The sequence below is a fragment of the Helianthus annuus genome, chromosome 12 (genome assembly GCF_002127325.2).
Source record: "Helianthus annuus cultivar XRQ/B chromosome 12, HanXRQr2.0-SUNRISE, whole genome shotgun sequence".
NCBI classification, from domain to species: Eukaryota; Viridiplantae; Streptophyta; class Magnoliopsida; order Asterales; family Asteraceae; genus Helianthus; species Helianthus annuus.
The window spans coordinates 137,435,458-137,452,599 of NC_035444.2; the positions used below are offsets into that span (position 1 = coordinate 137,435,458).

Below are 17,142 nucleotides of genomic sequence, written 5' to 3' on the forward strand. Positions count from 1 at the left end.
ACTCAAGATTGATGTATAATACAAGTATTGTAACACGTTAAGTATATAAAAAGAATTTTATTATGATTAAGATCTCGGATACAAAATTGGAATAAAAAACGAACACGGTACGATTACCATTTCCAAAAATAGAAAATACGATTACACTTTCTAAATAAGGAAAAAAATGCGGAGCGTTACACAGTCCACACCCACTTTTCCACCCCGTGCCCCTCGTTGTTAACGGCGTTGTCCACAAGGCAATGGGAATTCCACTGGCGTTGTACCTTTCTCCGCGTTGACGTGGCATGTGTTGATTCAACGTGGAGACAAGCCGTTTTAACCCCAACGCTTACTTTTTAAAAATTAAAATTATTTACTTTCTAAAATTCAATTTTTACATCTATAAATAGCACACACCACATCTTCACCCCACACCCAAAACCGACACACGAAGAAGACATGGCACCCATCCCATGCACACAAGAAGAAGAAATCGCACTTTGCGAGTCGTGGGTTGAAGCCTTAAGCCACTACACGCCACGCCGCTGGTCTAGCGGCCCGTTTTGGAGGAGAATTCTACGACACCTCTCGGTCCATAGGGGTGATCACACCCGAACCGTCGAAGCCCTATCCTCTCACTTTAGGACAGTCCACGTCACGTGCAACACCACTGTTTTAACCACCACACTATGTTATAAGGTTCGGTCAACGTGGCGTATAATTCCAGCCCCACCACACCTTGTGGTTTTTGGCTGAGGTGGCAAAGGCATACCTACCGGCCCATACCTGACGGCAGCGAAGTGGAACCAAATTCAGTTTGTGGTTTTTGGGGTTCCTCCCGCCATGCCCCAATTTTGTTCCACAATATGCATTTCAGATTAGGGTTTGTGGTGGCCTCCAATTTCCGCAGAAAATCTCCACTTGTCGCTACTCTCCTCACACACAAGACTCTACAAGCTGGTGTTGGTGCTTCTTCTCCGCTACTACACCGGAGGTCTTCACAAATCAACCATGGAGATTCTTCGTTCCTTCCACACTCTCCCGGAGGAATACGTGGCTACGCAGCACTTGATCAGTTCTCTGACGATGACTACGAATGCGATTACGAGAATCACCCGGTACTTCACTGATGCCTCTTCAACATCAAAATTCTCTACATTTTTCTGCTCTTATTCAATTTAGTACCACTTTGACATTTTCAGTATTTTAAATGATTTATTTATGTGTCTGATTTTCTAATTTTATTCGATTGCAGTTCTTCAGAGTAGAGTTAGTTTGTAATCCTAGTTATTAGACAAGTAATAGGATAGTTTTATTACATTATTATATGTGTTTAAGTGTAATTACGTAGTCTATAAATATCTCCCTTGGCCTTTTCATTAACATAAAGTTTAACTCTAGTGCATAATATATTGCTTGCAGGCATCGTCATCAGTGGCTAATATTGATGAGTGGAAGTGGAAACTTAGCATGCTGTTACGTAACGAAGCAGACCAAGAGATTGTGTCCAGAGATAAAAGAGACAAGAGAGACTTTGAGCAAATATCTAATCTGGCCACGAGAATGGGCCTTTTCTGGTACCTGACTCTCAAATTATGTTTATTTTTCCCTTCTCTTACACCACTAATCATTGGATGTTCGTTCAGTGAATCGTATGGAAAAGTGGTGGTTGCAAGCAAGGTGCCTCTTCCTCACTACAGGCCCGATCTTGATGATAAGCGTCCCCAAAGAGAGGTAAAGCTTATCTGCAGTTTTTTTCCTTGGCACTTCTCATATTGAGGGGTGTTACACTAGTAAAAGCCTCTCAGCTTATGTTTTAGAATGGTGAATTGTTAATTTTTCACTCTCCCTAGACCAAGGTTTAAAAAAACGGAAACGAGTTTCGAGGCCTTTTCCCTTCGCCACACGAGGCGTAAGCCTCCAGGCGAACCGAGGCATAAGCTCGAGGCGGAATTAAAAAATAAATATAAAAATTATATATCTTATAAAAGTAATAATACTAACTAAATTCATCATCAAATTCAGCAAAAACACGCATAAAAAAGACATAAATTGCTTGAAATTGACACAAAAGGTCAAAAACAAATATCAAAAACCCCTGAGGCGCGCCTCAGAATGGTTTTTTGGTCGTTTCGCTTTAACGCACGCCTCAACCGTTTTTTAAAACCATGCCCTAGACAACCAGTTTTGTCAGCAGGCATGGAACTGACTATTTGACCTTAACAGAATGTTTTATGCCAAGATAGTGATATTTTGTCGTCCACTGGTGTAGGTAGTCATCCCATTAAGCTTGCAGAGAAGAGTAGAAGGTCTGCTGCAGGAGCATCTTGATCGGATGCAATTGAATTCTGGAGATGCTTCCTCCATTAATCATGCTGAGTTGGTGAACCAGGGTGGTAATCTAGATCCTTTGTTAGAGGTGAATCTTATGGAAAGCGTTCTTCAGAGACGGAGTTTGCAAATGCGAAATAAGCAACACGCTTGGGAGGTACTTTTATAGGATCTCCTGTTATATATAGATTTTTATCTAGTGTGGGAAAATGGGTTATAAACAGATCATTTTATTGATCGGATTTATGTGCAGGAATCACCAGAAGGCAAGAAGATGCTTCAGGCACGCATGTCTCTTCCCGCCTTCAAAGAGAAGGAAAGGCTGCTCCAAGCAATTGCACAGAATCAGGTTTGTCTTTTGTATCCTACTTTCATAATATTATCATAAACATACAATATTATCTTCTTACATGAATATATAGGTTATTATCATATCTGGAGAGACTGGATGTGGAAAGACCACTCAACTGCCACAATACATATTGGAGTCCGAGATAGAATCTGGTCGTGGTGCATTTTGTAACATACTTTGTACACAACCTCGAAGAATCTCTGCCATGGCTGTTGCAGACAGAGTCTCTACTGAAAGGGGAGAGCATCTTGGTGAATCAGTTGGGTATAAAGTTCGATTAGAGGGGATGAAAGGAAAAGGCACACATTTGCTTTTCTGTACAAGTGGTATTTTGCTTCGTAGGCTGTTGAGTGACCGCAATTTGGACGGTGTAACCCATGTCTTCGTTGATGAAATTCATGAGCGTGGCAAGAATGAAGGTGCGTTTCTAATAATAGTTTTCCTAAGTAACTATCTATATGTTCTTTGATGATGAATTGTCTGTTGTTTAACTTTCAGACTTCCTATTGATTGTATTGAAGGATCTCCTTCCACGTCGGCGGGACCTGAGATTAATACTGATGAGTGCTACACTGAACGCTGAGCTATTTTCCAATTACTTTGAAGGAGCACCAATGATTCATATTCCTGTAAGATCTTCTCTTATATTGTTATCTTATTATGATACAAACATTGAATTGCATTCTGAATATAATAGGGGTTCACTCACCCAGTGAGGGCACATTTCTTAGAAGATATACTGGAGATTACTGGATATAAGTTGACTCCTTTCAACCAAGTTGATGATTACCAAGAAAAGCTGTGGAAAACAAAAAGGCAGCAACTTCCTCGCAAAAGGAAAAACAACATCACTCTTCTTGTTGAGTCCGCGTTGAGTGAATCAAGCTTTGAAAATTATAGCCCCAAGGCGCGTGATTCTTTGTCTAGCTGGATACCAGATTGTATTGGATTTAATCTTATTGAAGCAGTTTTATGCCATATTTGCCGCAAGGAAAGAGCAGGTGCCGTCCTGGTATTTATGACCGGGTGGGAGGATATCTGTTCTTTGAGAACTCAACTGAAAGCCCATCCTTTACTTGGAGATCCCAACAGGGTTCAACTGCTTACATGTCATGGTTCCATGCCATCATCTGAACAGAAACTCATATTTGAGAAGCCACCTCCCAATGTACGTAAGATAGTACTCTCCACAAATATGGCAGAAGCCAGTATCACAATCAATGATGTAGTTTTTGTGGTTGACTGTGGAAAAGCTAAAGAAACCACTTATGATGCTCTTAATAATACTCCTTGTCTCTTACCTTCATGGATATCTCAAGCATCTGCTCGACAAGTAAGTTAGTGATCAAAACCTAAACCTAAACCTAAACCTAATTCACTTCACAAAATGATGGATAGCATTTTCTTTGTTGTAGAGAAGAGGTAGGGCTGGGCGTGTGCAACCGGGAGAATGCTACCACCTTTATCCTAGATGTGTTTATCATGCTTTCTCTAACTATCAGCTACCTGAGCTTTTAAGAACTCCCCTCAATGCTCTTTGCTTGCAAATCAAAAGTTTGCAGGTTGGTAGTATCGGGGAGTTTTTGTCTGCTGCCTTACAACCACCAGAGCCATTGGCTGTAAGTCTACTTCATATTCTACGACCTTTTAGGTTTAGAATAGATCCGTCCTTATGTTATTACTTTTAGGTCCAAAATGCGGTGGATTCTTTGAAGATGATCGGAGCATTAGACGAGAATGAAGATCTTACACATCTTGGTTAGTTTTTATTTTATCACTATGTGGTACATTTGGCAATTCTCATTTGTTTTTTCTCAAATAAAGGTGAATATCTGGCAATGCTTCCGGTGGATCCCAAGTTAGGGAAAATGCTGATTATGGGTGCTTTCTTTCGCTGCTTTGATCCTATTCTTACAATTGTTTCTGGACTCAGTGTCAGAGATCCTTTTCTTTTGCCTCATGAGCAGAAAGATGTGAGTAATATGATACAAAATGAAAACTCAATTACCTTATTCATTCATTGTGATTTAGTTAGTACCTAGTTTTATATTAATTATCTGTGTACAGCGAGCTACTACAGCAAAATCAAAATTTTCTGCAAAGGATTACAGTGATCATATGGCACTGGTTCGTGCATATGAAGGATGGAAAGAAGCTGAAAGAGAAGGATCTGCTTATGAGTATTGCTGGAGGAATTTTCTTTCTGCCCAAACACTACAAGCTATTCATTCTCTTAGGAATCAGTTTCACTACATCTTAAAGGATGCTCAGTTGCTTGAGGCTGAAGCAACCCTCAACAATAGTTTGAGTCATAATCAATCCTTGGTTAGGGCCATTATATGTGCCGGCCTCTTCCCTGGCATTGCATCTGTAGTGGTATGTTTCACCTTTGCTCATGTTTAAAAACCCAATATTGATCTTCTAGCTTTTTGTTTACTGCAGCAAAGGGAGACGTCGATGTCCTTCAAAACTATGGATGATGGCCAAGTCTGGCTCCATCCAGTAAGTATTAATTAACCATTTTGCCCATATTCCATTTATTTGTTGCAGTTCTAATATGATATAATACTTGTTTCAGAATTCTGTGAACATGCGATACGAGACGATTCCATATCCATGGCTGGTCTTTGGGGAGAAAGTGAAGATCAACACTGTTTCATTACGTGATTCTACTGGCGTATCTGATTCAGTTCTAATCCTCTTTGGTGGTGGTCTAATCAATGGAGTTTCGGTAATTTCATCTATCAGCTGTTATTATTTTCTCTAGCGTGTTGTAATATATTTTACTACTTGTTATTTTATAGCCTGGACACCTGAAAATGTTGAGAGGGTATATTGATTTCTTCATGGATCCTACTTTGGCGGAGTCGTATGTCAACCTAAAACAACAACTTGATCAGCTCTTGCAAAGAAAGGTCAGACCCCAGTCTTTACTTTTAATAATAAAACTAATGCACCAATGTTAGGCAATTTTGATCCGTTACCTATAAACGGGTGGAAATAGGTTGAAACTGCCACCTCTATATAAGTTTCTTTGTCCATTGGATGCAGCTTAAAGATCCCAAGGTTGACATCTACAAAGAAGGCAAGTATCTGATGCGTGCGGTTCAAGAGCTTGTGTCAGGAGATCAATGTGAAGGGAGATTTGTATTCGGTCGTGAAAGCAAAAAGTCAATCGAGTCAAATGACAAAGATACATTCACAAGAGATGGGGCAAACCCGAAAAGCTTGCTGCAAACTCTGTTGATGCGGGCGGGCCACACTCCACCAAAATACAAAACAAAGCATCTAAAAACAAATGAGTTCAGAGCATTAGTCGAGTTTAAAGGAATGCAGTTTGTAGGAAAACCGAAAAGAAACAAACAGCTTGCTGAGAGGGATGCTGCTGTGGAGGCGTTAGGCTGGTTGACTCACACTTCTGGGTCAAACAAACAACAAGATGATGATAATTCCCCACCTGATCTAACCGACAACATGCTTAAGCTTTTGAGTACGCGCAGAAAATCAAAATCTCGTTCTGGCCGAGGGTAAATACGTTCTTTAGCAGGATACGCAATGTACACAGTTGAGAGCACGGACGAACCAGATTTTGTGGGCGGTTTGTGACGCATGAAAACCCGACTGGCGTGCCTCGTGCCCGGATCCTATGAGGACATGTTTGGATCTATATGCATTGACTTTTACTAAAGGAATTTCGGTAAATTAACAAATAACCACCATGGAAGAAAGAGAGATTGGTAAACTGATTTATCAATATTTGGTTGGTTATAGAAGAAAGTTTTATGTGAATGTGGGGGAACCTTGTAATCTCTTGGCAGCACTTGGTTGGGAACTGCTTATTATATTATTATTATTATACATGTTGATAATCATAAATACAACAATTTTTATACATCTCAAATTTTAAGTAATACAAGTATGATTGTTTTAAGTTACAACGCATAGTTCATGTGTTAAAAGATATTTAGGGATAAGTTGTCTTTTAACTAATACTTGCAATTTAACCAACGGGGGTAGCCCAGTTGGCCACCGACACCCACCTCTTTCCAGAGGTACCGGGTTCGAGTCTTGGGAGTGGCATATGTCGCCCAGGGTAAGAACTCGGCAAGGGGAATTCACCGCGGAGCTAGCTTGGTCGGGCAGCGGCTCCCGGAGTGGGATCACTCCGGCAGTTGGGAGGACCATGCACTATTCCCCCCAACTTTACTCAACTTTTGATTATTTAAACAATAGGTACACTTTTGCCCCCTAGTTTTAGACTAATTACTCCTACGATTTTTAAACAGTTATAACTTCATACGTTAATATTTAAAAAAAAAATTACACCGTAAAACAGATATTTTATTCTCTTTAATATGAGTCTAGTATTGTTTTTTTTTTTTTTTTTTTTTTTTTTTTTTTTTTTTTTTTAAGTTGACAAAAATTGATATGTAATGTGACTAAGAGTATCTATGAATGACCAATAACTAAATCGTTAATCGAAGACTGATGACAGACAAATGGCATTTTCTGTGGTTTGTTCTTCATGAATATTTGAATGACATGAAGAGACGGATGACACTAAAGAGTGGGATGAAGATAAAGATGAATTTCAAACAAAAAACTCATGTCATTTTGTGTCTCCAAACATCCAATTCATGGTCAAAGTCGAAAGTCAAACACTATTTGACTTTTAGCTTGAAATAAATAAACAAGACTAGGAAGAACACTTACAAGTGTTCTAGAATGTAAAGATGACTAAGAAAGCTCAATTAGGAAGCCTCCAACAAGTGGTAGCCTCCAAGTAGAGCAGATGTGAGAAAGAAAAGAATTGAGCAAGGAATGAAGTGAATGAGCTTGGGTATTTATAGTGTTCTAGGATTAATGAGATCTTGCTAAGTGTTTTGTATGGTGACCAAGGAATAATCTCAACCTTACAAGTGTTAGGACCATGTTATAAGCCTTGGAGAACACTTATCTTGCCCACAAGATCACAAAACAATCAAAGGAAACCAACCACCTGCAAACAACTTAGAAGCTGTTTGGAACTTTCTGTCACTGGCACTCTCTCGCGCCCCGCGACCCAGGAAGGTAATTCTCTAGCTGGCCGCCAGCCAGTCCAGATAGAACTTCTAGTTTTTGGCAAAACAGGCCCCTGCATGCTCCAAACTTGTTTTTCGACGCGTTTAACCCCCGTTAACCCAATTTTAAGGCTCTACAAGGATGTTAAAGAATAGGGGACTTGAAATATGCTTGGAAATATCATGGATGTCGGTTCGTTTGGTCGTACGATCGCGTTTTTCGGTTAATTACGACGAAACTCGAACGGATGCGAAAACAATCCAAATTACGTGACGAATGGTATTTTTGCATTCCCCTAAAATACAATATTTTAGTGATTACAAAATTTTTTGGATGTTCTTATATGGTCAGAACGCAAGATATGCACGCATTTGCATACTTTCGCAGTTTTGACGCTTTTAGTCCCTGTGATCAAATAAGCGTATGTTCACATACCGAAACCCTCAAAACTTATTTCTAAGCTATGTAAAGGGTATTTAAGGTATGTTTAGCTTATGACCTTGTTCCGGAGTGTACGTTGCTACGCGAATTGGCAGACTTTTGCAGTTTGTCGCAAATAGTCCCTACGATTGAATAAACTTGTTTTTGCCATACCGAACCCTTCAAAACTTATTTCTAAGTTATGTAAAGGATATTTAGGTATTTTTAGCTTATGTCACTGTTCCGGAGTGTACGTTGCGTTAAACTGATTACGTTTGTGTAATAGTTTACGTAAAACTTCCAGAAAAGCTTCTCGAGAGTTCGGAATCGTACGAAATTTGATATGTGTAATTGTCACATATAATTATACAAATCCTGAGAATGAAACACAAGATTTCATTGGACTCGTATTTGTATGATGGTCGTAGAGGCACAAATGTCACATGAATTACACACTTCTAATGCATCCTACTTTTTGTATACTACAGGACATCAGGACGGGAATGATTATTGGACGTGGCACTGAACGACATGGGCTGCATTATGTAGATGAAGTGACTCAACAAGGTATTGCAATGTTGGCTCATGGAACTGCAGATAGGGAGGCATGGTTGTGGCATAGAAGACTTGGACACCCATCTTCTGGTTATTTACATTTCCTATTTCCTAAACTCTTTCGTTCAAATGAATCATTAAAATGTGAAACTTGCGTTTTTGCCAAAAGTCAAGGCACACCTTTAAACCAAATAATACTAGAATTGATCATCCTTTTGATTTATTTCATTCTGTTTTGTGGGGTCCTACACCAATTAATGGGGGACAAAATTTTTGATACTTTCTTTTATTTGTTGATGATTGCACTCGTATGTCTTGGACTTATTTCTTGACATACAAATCCGAAGTATTTGATAAATTCGTTATGTCTCATACCATGATCAACACCCAATTTCAACGAGACATTAAAGTTCTTCGGTCAGATAATGGAGGAGAATTTGTTAACACCTCCATGAAAAAAAAATTCAAACTAAGGGATTAATTCACCAAACCTATTGTCGACATACTCCAGAGCAAAATGGAGTTGCCGAAAGAAAAAATCCTATTTTTTAGAAATAACCCGAGCCCTCATAACCGAATCACATGTCCCGACTTCATTCTGGCTGGGAGCCCTCGCCACGGCAACATACCTCATCAATTGACTTCCTATAATGATCCTTAAATTTAGAACCCCACTGCAAACACTATCCGAATACACCAAGATACCTCCTATCCTTACCCTAGAAACTCACGTATTTGGATGCTCTGTCTTTGTCCACATACCTAAGACTGAACGAACCAAAATTGATCCTTGTGCTAAGAAATGTGTATTCCTGGGATATTGTATTGACAAGAAGAGGTATTGGTGTTACAATCCAAAGAAACGTCACATATACACTACGATGGAATGTGACTTTCTTGAAACCAGATACTTTTACCTCACCCAATGCACTGGTTAGGGGGGAGAGAAAGTAGTGACACATTGAGTTGGCCGATGAGGATATCATCATTAGAGGAAGTCACTCACAATACCCAAGTTGAGTCACCTCCATCTACAGAGCGTACAGTCAGTGTCACTTAACATGATCTTCCTAACCGGATTCCTGAGGTAAGTATTTCTCAAGAAACTAATAATATTCATACTGATGTTTTTAATACTAATGATGCTGGTGGTTCTGAGAATGTTGCTAATCATGATAACCACGAAGAAACAACTGAAACTAATTTGTCACCCAAGGAACAACTTTCAAGTATAACTGAAGAATCAACAGAGAGGTATGTCTTACCACAAAGGGCCAACAGGGGTGTTCCCCCAAAGAGATACTCCCCTGAGAAAGAAAGTCACCGCACTAGATACCCCATGGCAAACATTGCCTGTAACACCCCGTGTTACGGAAGTCAAAGTCAAAGTCAAGATTGAAGTCAAATGAAGAAAAGATTGCTAATTGCGATCTGTCACTCCTTGCTTAATTACTGATTTGACTTCTTTGACTTGTAAACGAATCTTTTATTTTATTGCTTTAGTTGTATTATGTGGAGTATCTATTAATAATCGAGATTTAACCGATGTTTATCGCATGTTTTATCGCTTTATCGCTAATCACATCGCTATCGCACTCGCACCTTGATTGGTAGATTCTGAATGTTGTTTTACGTGTGTGTGTGTGTAACTTATGTGTTACTTGTGCATGTTTACTTTATGTTTGTGGTGACTAATTGAAACACAATCGCAACTCTCTCGCAACGCAATTTAATCACAAACGCTAAACGCAAGTTATTTATAATGATTGTATGTTAGATATAATATTTGTGTGTTTATTATTCTATCGCATCGCATAATCGATACTCGCTTAAACGCATCGCAACGCTCAACACGTGAAACGAAACGCTGAATCACAACTTTTCGGAGCCACTCGATCGGATTTCCATCCGATCGGATTGCCATCCGATCGAGGTGCTATCCGATCGAGGTGCATCCTATTCGACACTTATACACCTTTCCCTTTTTGGCAACCTATAAATACCCCTCCTCTCACATCACTTGATGTGACAGCTTCCTCATTCGACCAGCAGCGTTCCAAGCCTTCTTTCTCTCGATTTCTCGCAATTCTTGTAAGTTTTCAACCTAAACCTTGTACTTCTACGATCTACACACACTTCTTCATCATATTCTCCTTTGAATCTCAACTTTTAACCGTGAAATTAGTGGATTTGAGGTGTTCTAGGGTGATGTCATCATGGAGTTCTTATGAACTTCATGTTTTGACCTCATTCCACCAAGAATAACTCAGATCTAAAGGATTTCCACATGATTTCACAACGATTTTGCTTAGATCTAAACATTATCAAAGAATAAAGGATTGAGAGAAGCTTTTCTAACTTTCTTTCAACTCTTTTACCCTCAATGCACTTAGAACCAATAGAATCGGAACTCGTTCTGGTCTTCCACTCATTTCTTAGTGAAGCATCAGTTTGAGATCTAGATCCTATCAACGAGACAACTGATTTCGGGATAAATATGAACAACTGCCAAGGAACAGTCAACTGATCGGATTATGGTGATTCCTGTTCGATCAAACGACTTGGGACTTGATGAAGTTCCGTTGTTTAGAACGTTGTCATACCGTCTCGAGCAAACTGCAAAACTTTCAAAAATAATCAAGTTCAATACGATCGGGTTCGTTGGGACGGATTGTCGCCCGATCAGACAGCCATCCGACCGAACTGCTATCCGATCGGATTGCACTTGGTTCCACACTTAAACATTTTTCTTCCAACTTGCAAAGCTCTGAACGTCGAACGGAATGCCGTTCGATCAGATAGCCATCCGATCGAACGACCATCCGATTATCTGACATTTGGAACTTCGACACTTAAACATTTTTCACAATTTTCAAAGATCATCAGTAACTAACGAATTGCCATCCGATCGGATTGCTATCCGATCGAGTGGCAATCCTGCTGTGAACTTGTTCTCACTAAGTGTCCTGCCAAACGGATCGCTATCCGAACCTGAAAGGTAGAGATACTTCTCTGTTTTCAAAATGCTACAACAATAACTTCAAAGCCATCATACACAAACACATCCTTACCAAACGAATGTCAATCTAATCGAATGGCCATCCGATCGGATGACCATCCGAACAGATTGACATCCGATCGAATGGTTAACCGATCGGATAGCCATCCGATCGGATTGCCACTCGACACTTAATCACTTTTCACCGTTTAACGCGCCACTCATCGTTTATGCTATCGTTAACTGTTCAGGCTAATCTCTCAGCGCTCCTTCAATCCAAGAGAGTGTTTACTTGTTAAACGCTATCTGTGAGTATACTCGAACCCTTTTTGCTTTACGCACTTTTGGGTGTTATATACGTTACTTATTCTAAATCGCAATCGACACACAATGCAAACACTATTTATACGCTGACCGTTATTGCATGCTACGTGTTATTCGATGAATGCTTGTATGTTATGTTAACACAGTGATTGTTTCCTGACACCTTAGCAACGATAGTACTATAGTTTGGACTCAGCACCTGTCGTGGACAGGGGTTGTTAAGGGCTTTACTTCACGTGTCCCAGTGGGGATATGTGTTGCGCATTCTACAACTCGCAGTCACGTCTGTGCATATTTCTCTGTCAATAACCTACTTGCCTTCACTTTGTACATGTTACATGCTGGTTATACGTAAACGATTTCGAACTCTACTATACTATTAAACTTGTATGCTCACCTTTACACTATGTGTATTGACCTTTATTTTAACGTATGTGACAGGTGCCTAGGATGCTGTGCTTTACCTGCTTTCGTGGAATCAAGTAGGATGGAGTCTAGAAACAAACAAAAACAATTTATTTATTTGAATCTGAGTTGTCGGAATATGTTATTTGCCTTTGAGATATCGCTGTCTGTAATAACTATTTTTACTTGATGGGTTGTGGTATGGGACATAATATTAACTATCCGGTAATTTAGTTGTTATGGAATTTCTCATGGACAATTTGTTTCGCTCAGTGCCATGCCCCGATGTTTCCGCCATTGGTTGGGGTGTGACAGATTGTTATCAGAGCCATAACTATAGGGAATTAGGCAAGACTCGACCTAGTCGGGGTCGATGTCTTAGAAACGACCTAGTCTATAGTCTAAGTACCAACAGACCGCCTTGTGTGAACCCGTTAGGGGTTACGTACCAGTTATTGCTATTCCCCGATCGATTCGCACTCACACTATACTATCATAACTGCCTTTCCTAAGGCAATCACACTGCACTACTTTCAAAAATGAACGAGTGATTAGATCGAGATTAGGTGTGAAAACCGCAAACTCTTGATTAAATCGCTTGTACGACCTGTATTTTTACTATAAACACGAGAATTTGCGTTGAATCAGGAGTGAAATCCGTACTTCGATGAAATTCTCTCACTCTACCTCGTGATTCTACCACACAAACAGGAATAAAGTCGTTAAGTTAGGGGTGAAACCCGAACCTTGATTGATTTGTTCCGCTCTCTATTTTGGTTTTACAAAACTCTCACCAAAGTCTCGATGGGTTCCAATGACTCGAGTTGCGTATATAACCGAAAGGATGCGTACCATTCACCGTATGCTGGTGATAGAGCACAGTCTATTAGGTCAAAACGTATACTTGAAGTCATTGAGAATAGTCAAATCACTTTGGATAGCAATGTCTATCAAGCCTTAGATAATCCATCTTCGATTTCAAGCTCGCAATCGCTGATTTTTATTTGTTTACGATTCTGAGCCGCAACTGCTGACTCTGATATTTGTTGTTCTACGCAGAATTTTATGTGTTTTATGTGGTTTTACCTGTTTGTATGTTTCGATTTTGGTGATTTATACGCTTTTTGCTACTTGCTTTGATCGACACACACAACTCGCACTGCACATTTATCTCAATACGCTAACAAATCACTACTAATTGTGGATGATCGCATGCTATGTTACTCACTTATGCTATACTACTCGCCGTGTACTCGCTAATCGCAATCGCTATTCTCGAACTCGCGAACTCTGAACAATAGGTGAATACGTACGACAAATGTAGGTGAATACGTGCAAAATATAGTATGGTTTCTGTGTTCTATCTGCCTTATGTGCTTCTGTGCCTTACGTGCTTACATGCTTCTGTGTCTTACGTGCTTACGTGCTTCTGTGATTATGTGTCTATGTGTTACATGATTGTGTTCCTGAGCTTTAGTAGTAGTACGTGTGAGGCGAGATTCGATTATATAGCGTTTTGAATCCTATGGCAATGTCTATTGCAGACAATGTCGTCATTTGGATCGTTTCACTCTCGTTCAGCTAGCCGCAATCATGATGACAAACGCATCGCCGCCCTCGTCGCTAAGCAAATAGTGAAAGTTATCCCCCAGATTGTTAGTGAGCTGAATGAAAACGCTAGTAAATTTTCAGAAGAGTCCAGGACTGATTCGCCAAAGTCTGCTTTTAGCTTCAAGCAGTTCAAAGCTTGCGGTCCTAAAGAATTTACCGGAGAAGATGGTCCTACGGCCATGTTTCAATGGTTTGATTCTATTGAAGTCACCCTGCGTCAAAGCAACTGTCCTGACAATCTCTGCATTGTTAACGCTACTGGCGTTTTCCAGTCTAGGGCACTGGACTGGTGGACAGCCGAGAGAAACAAGCGCGAAAATGATGCAACTTACGGGCTTAAGTGGGATGTGTTGAAGGACTTGATGATGAAAGAGTTCTACCCTCCTCACGAGCTTCAGAAGTTGGAGGATGAGTTTTGGCATCTCAAGCAGAAGGATGGCGATAACGCCAGTTTGACTGCTCGCTTCAAGCAGCTAAGCATAATCTATCCAGGTCAAGTCTCTACGCCCGAAATCACCATCAAGAAGTATATCCGTGCTCTTCCAGATTGCGTGGCTGATTTTGTCCAAGCTACGAAGACGTCAACGATTAAGGAAACCTTCTTACTCGCTGCTGAGATCAACTACAAGTGAGTCAAGGCTGGTTACTGGGATAAAGCCTCCAGGAATCTGCACCAAGTCACCACTGCTTCAATTGCTGAAACCGCCGTCGCACCGCAGTCTTCAAAGTCCTCCCGTCGCAAGAGGAAGAAGAACAACAACAGTTGCAAGAATTGCACTGTTACAGCTGCCGCTCCTCTTCAAGCCGTACCTTCTCAACAGCAGGCTCAACACCGCCAAGTAGCGGCACCGGTTACCCATGCACCACTGGCCAAGCGTGCACACACGGGTCCTCACCCGGCTTACCCTACTTATACCTATCACCACCCAGTGGGAATCGCTTGCAGATACTGTGTGCATTGCAACATGTACGACCATTTCACTGCTAACTGCCGTACAGGTCCACGTCAAGCTCCGGCTCCAGCTCAAGGTCAAGCTCCTGCTCAACAAGTGTTAGTGCACTGATGTCTGTTAACTTCGTCTTTATTGAGTCTTGTATTGTTTTAGATAAATTAGGTCACGGAAATCGAGAAAACAGTATTTTAGGGTAATTTTGCTTGAAATGGACATTCTGTTATTTCAAACGAAATTAGTGAGTTCAAGCGAGATTACTAATTCCGCACGGAATTAAGTAATTTCGCATGATCTAGTAATTCCGTTTGTAAATGTTTCAAGCGGAATTAGTTCCCTATAAATACTGAACTTGTTTGTGTAATTTGGAACGGAATTAGAGTGTGTGTTTCAGAGCCGAGGTGCTGCCGAATTGTTATTTGAATTGTAAAAGCTCAGGAAATCAGTAAAAGAAGATAATTTGAAAGTATCAAGCTGTGTTACATCAATTTCATTGATTCCGCCTTTGATTTTGATGTTGAACTCTTCAGATTGACTCGTTAGGGTCACACGACGATCCAACAAGTGGTATCAGAGCTCAGGACGAGGAGTTCATACCAATTCAGCTTGATTTCATCGGATTCTCTCACTTCTACTCTTTCTTTTCTGAATTGAACAAGATTTAACGGACAAAATGGCTTAATTTTCAAATATAATAAGCAAAACATAGTTTTAACTAATCCTTGAAATAATTGGACTAAAATTCAATCTAAATTTGATAGAACTTGTAATTCCGCTTGAAAAACTGTTCGGATAAAATGTCATCAGCATAATTCCGTTTGAACTGGATCTTAATTCCGCACAGAATTAGCTACATTGGCTTAATTTCGCTTGAAAAGTGCTGTTGATTTCACACGGAATCAAATTTCGTTTGAAGAGTTCAAACGAAATTACTACTTTCGCTCCAAGAGACTTAATTCCGTTTGAAATTGACCTAATTCCGCACGGAATTAAATTCTGTTTGGTAATCTCGTTTGAAACACCTATTTCCATTTGAAAATTATATTTAGTGTGAACAAGTTCCGTTTGTGCAATTCCGCTTGAACTGATTCCGTTTGAAACTAATTTTCAAAATTTCAAAAATTGTTCTAAGTGTTTGTTGATTGTTTCAGGTACTTAAAAGATGGATGATTTCATGAATCCTTTCTGTGATGTGTTTGCAATTACCAGTGGTTCGGGAGACGGCACATCAAATAACACGAATGAAACTACACCAACACCGAGTGCGAAGAAAATTCTTTCTGATGCTATGAGTGTAGACAGTGCATATGGAATATACAACTAGCCGCCCAAGTTGATGGCAATTGAAGATTACAACAGGTGGGCTACAAGATTTGAAGAATGGCTTAAAGCTTTTGCATATCCCAGTTGGAAAAGCTTGAAGAATGGTTTTGATTTGGGGAGAGCAGATTATGAAAACTTAGAAGAAAATCAAATAGAACGATATGTTGCTGAACAAAAGTGTATTGCTCTGCTTCACCAATCTGTCAGAGATGACATTATCTCACTGATCGAGTACAAAGAGTCGAGAGACCTTTGGGAAAAATTAAAAATAAAATGTGTAGGCAGTGCTGAAATAGTTAAGAACAAAAAGAAGCTGTTGCGAAAAGAGTTTGATTTGTTTGGTTGTTTAAAGAACGAGTCTGTTTCCAAGATGATTATTCAAGATTTTCTTGGGTATTATTTCTGAAGTCAAAAGATGAGACGTTTAATCGTTTGATGACACTTTTCAAGAAGATGGAAAACTTGTACCAAACACGCATTAGACGATTACGTAGTGACAATGGTACTGAGTTCAAGAATATCAAGATGGAAGAGTATTACGATGAAAGAGGTATATTGCATGAATTTAGTGCTCCTTACACTCCATAACAGAATGGAGTAGCTGAAAGAAAGAACATGACGCTAATTGAAACGACCAGGACGATGCTTGCTGATTCCAAACTACCTGTTAACTTTTGGGCATAAGCAGTATCAGCCGCATGCTATACGCTCAACCGGGTTCTTACTGTAAAGAAATTCAACAAGACATGTTTTGAGCTAATCAACAGTCGCAAACCGAACCTGAAGTATTTAGAACCTTTTGGGTCTCCATGCACAGTTCTAGAGCCTTT

General features: G+C 39.9%; 1 protein-coding gene across 1 annotated transcript; it reads left to right on the forward strand.

Moving 5' to 3' along the window:
* The first annotated feature begins 689 nt into the window (after positions 1-689).
* On the forward strand, positions 690-6,600 carry LOC110895714 (DExH-box ATP-dependent RNA helicase DExH3). Its single transcript, XM_022143038.2, has 16 exons — positions 690-1,100; positions 1,405-1,559; positions 1,629-1,716; positions 2,255-2,470; positions 2,567-2,662; positions 2,736-3,084; positions 3,164-3,294; positions 3,363-3,998; positions 4,081-4,284; positions 4,354-4,423; positions 4,490-4,638; positions 4,733-5,041; positions 5,108-5,167; positions 5,244-5,396; positions 5,470-5,580; positions 5,717-6,600. Exons 1-16 carry the CDS (start codon positions 849-851, stop codon positions 6,194-6,196), a joined length of 3,459 nt encoding a protein of 1,152 aa, XP_021998730.1. The 5' UTR covers positions 690-848; the 3' UTR covers positions 6,197-6,600.
* The last annotated feature ends 10,542 nt before the right edge of the window (positions 6,601-17,142 follow it).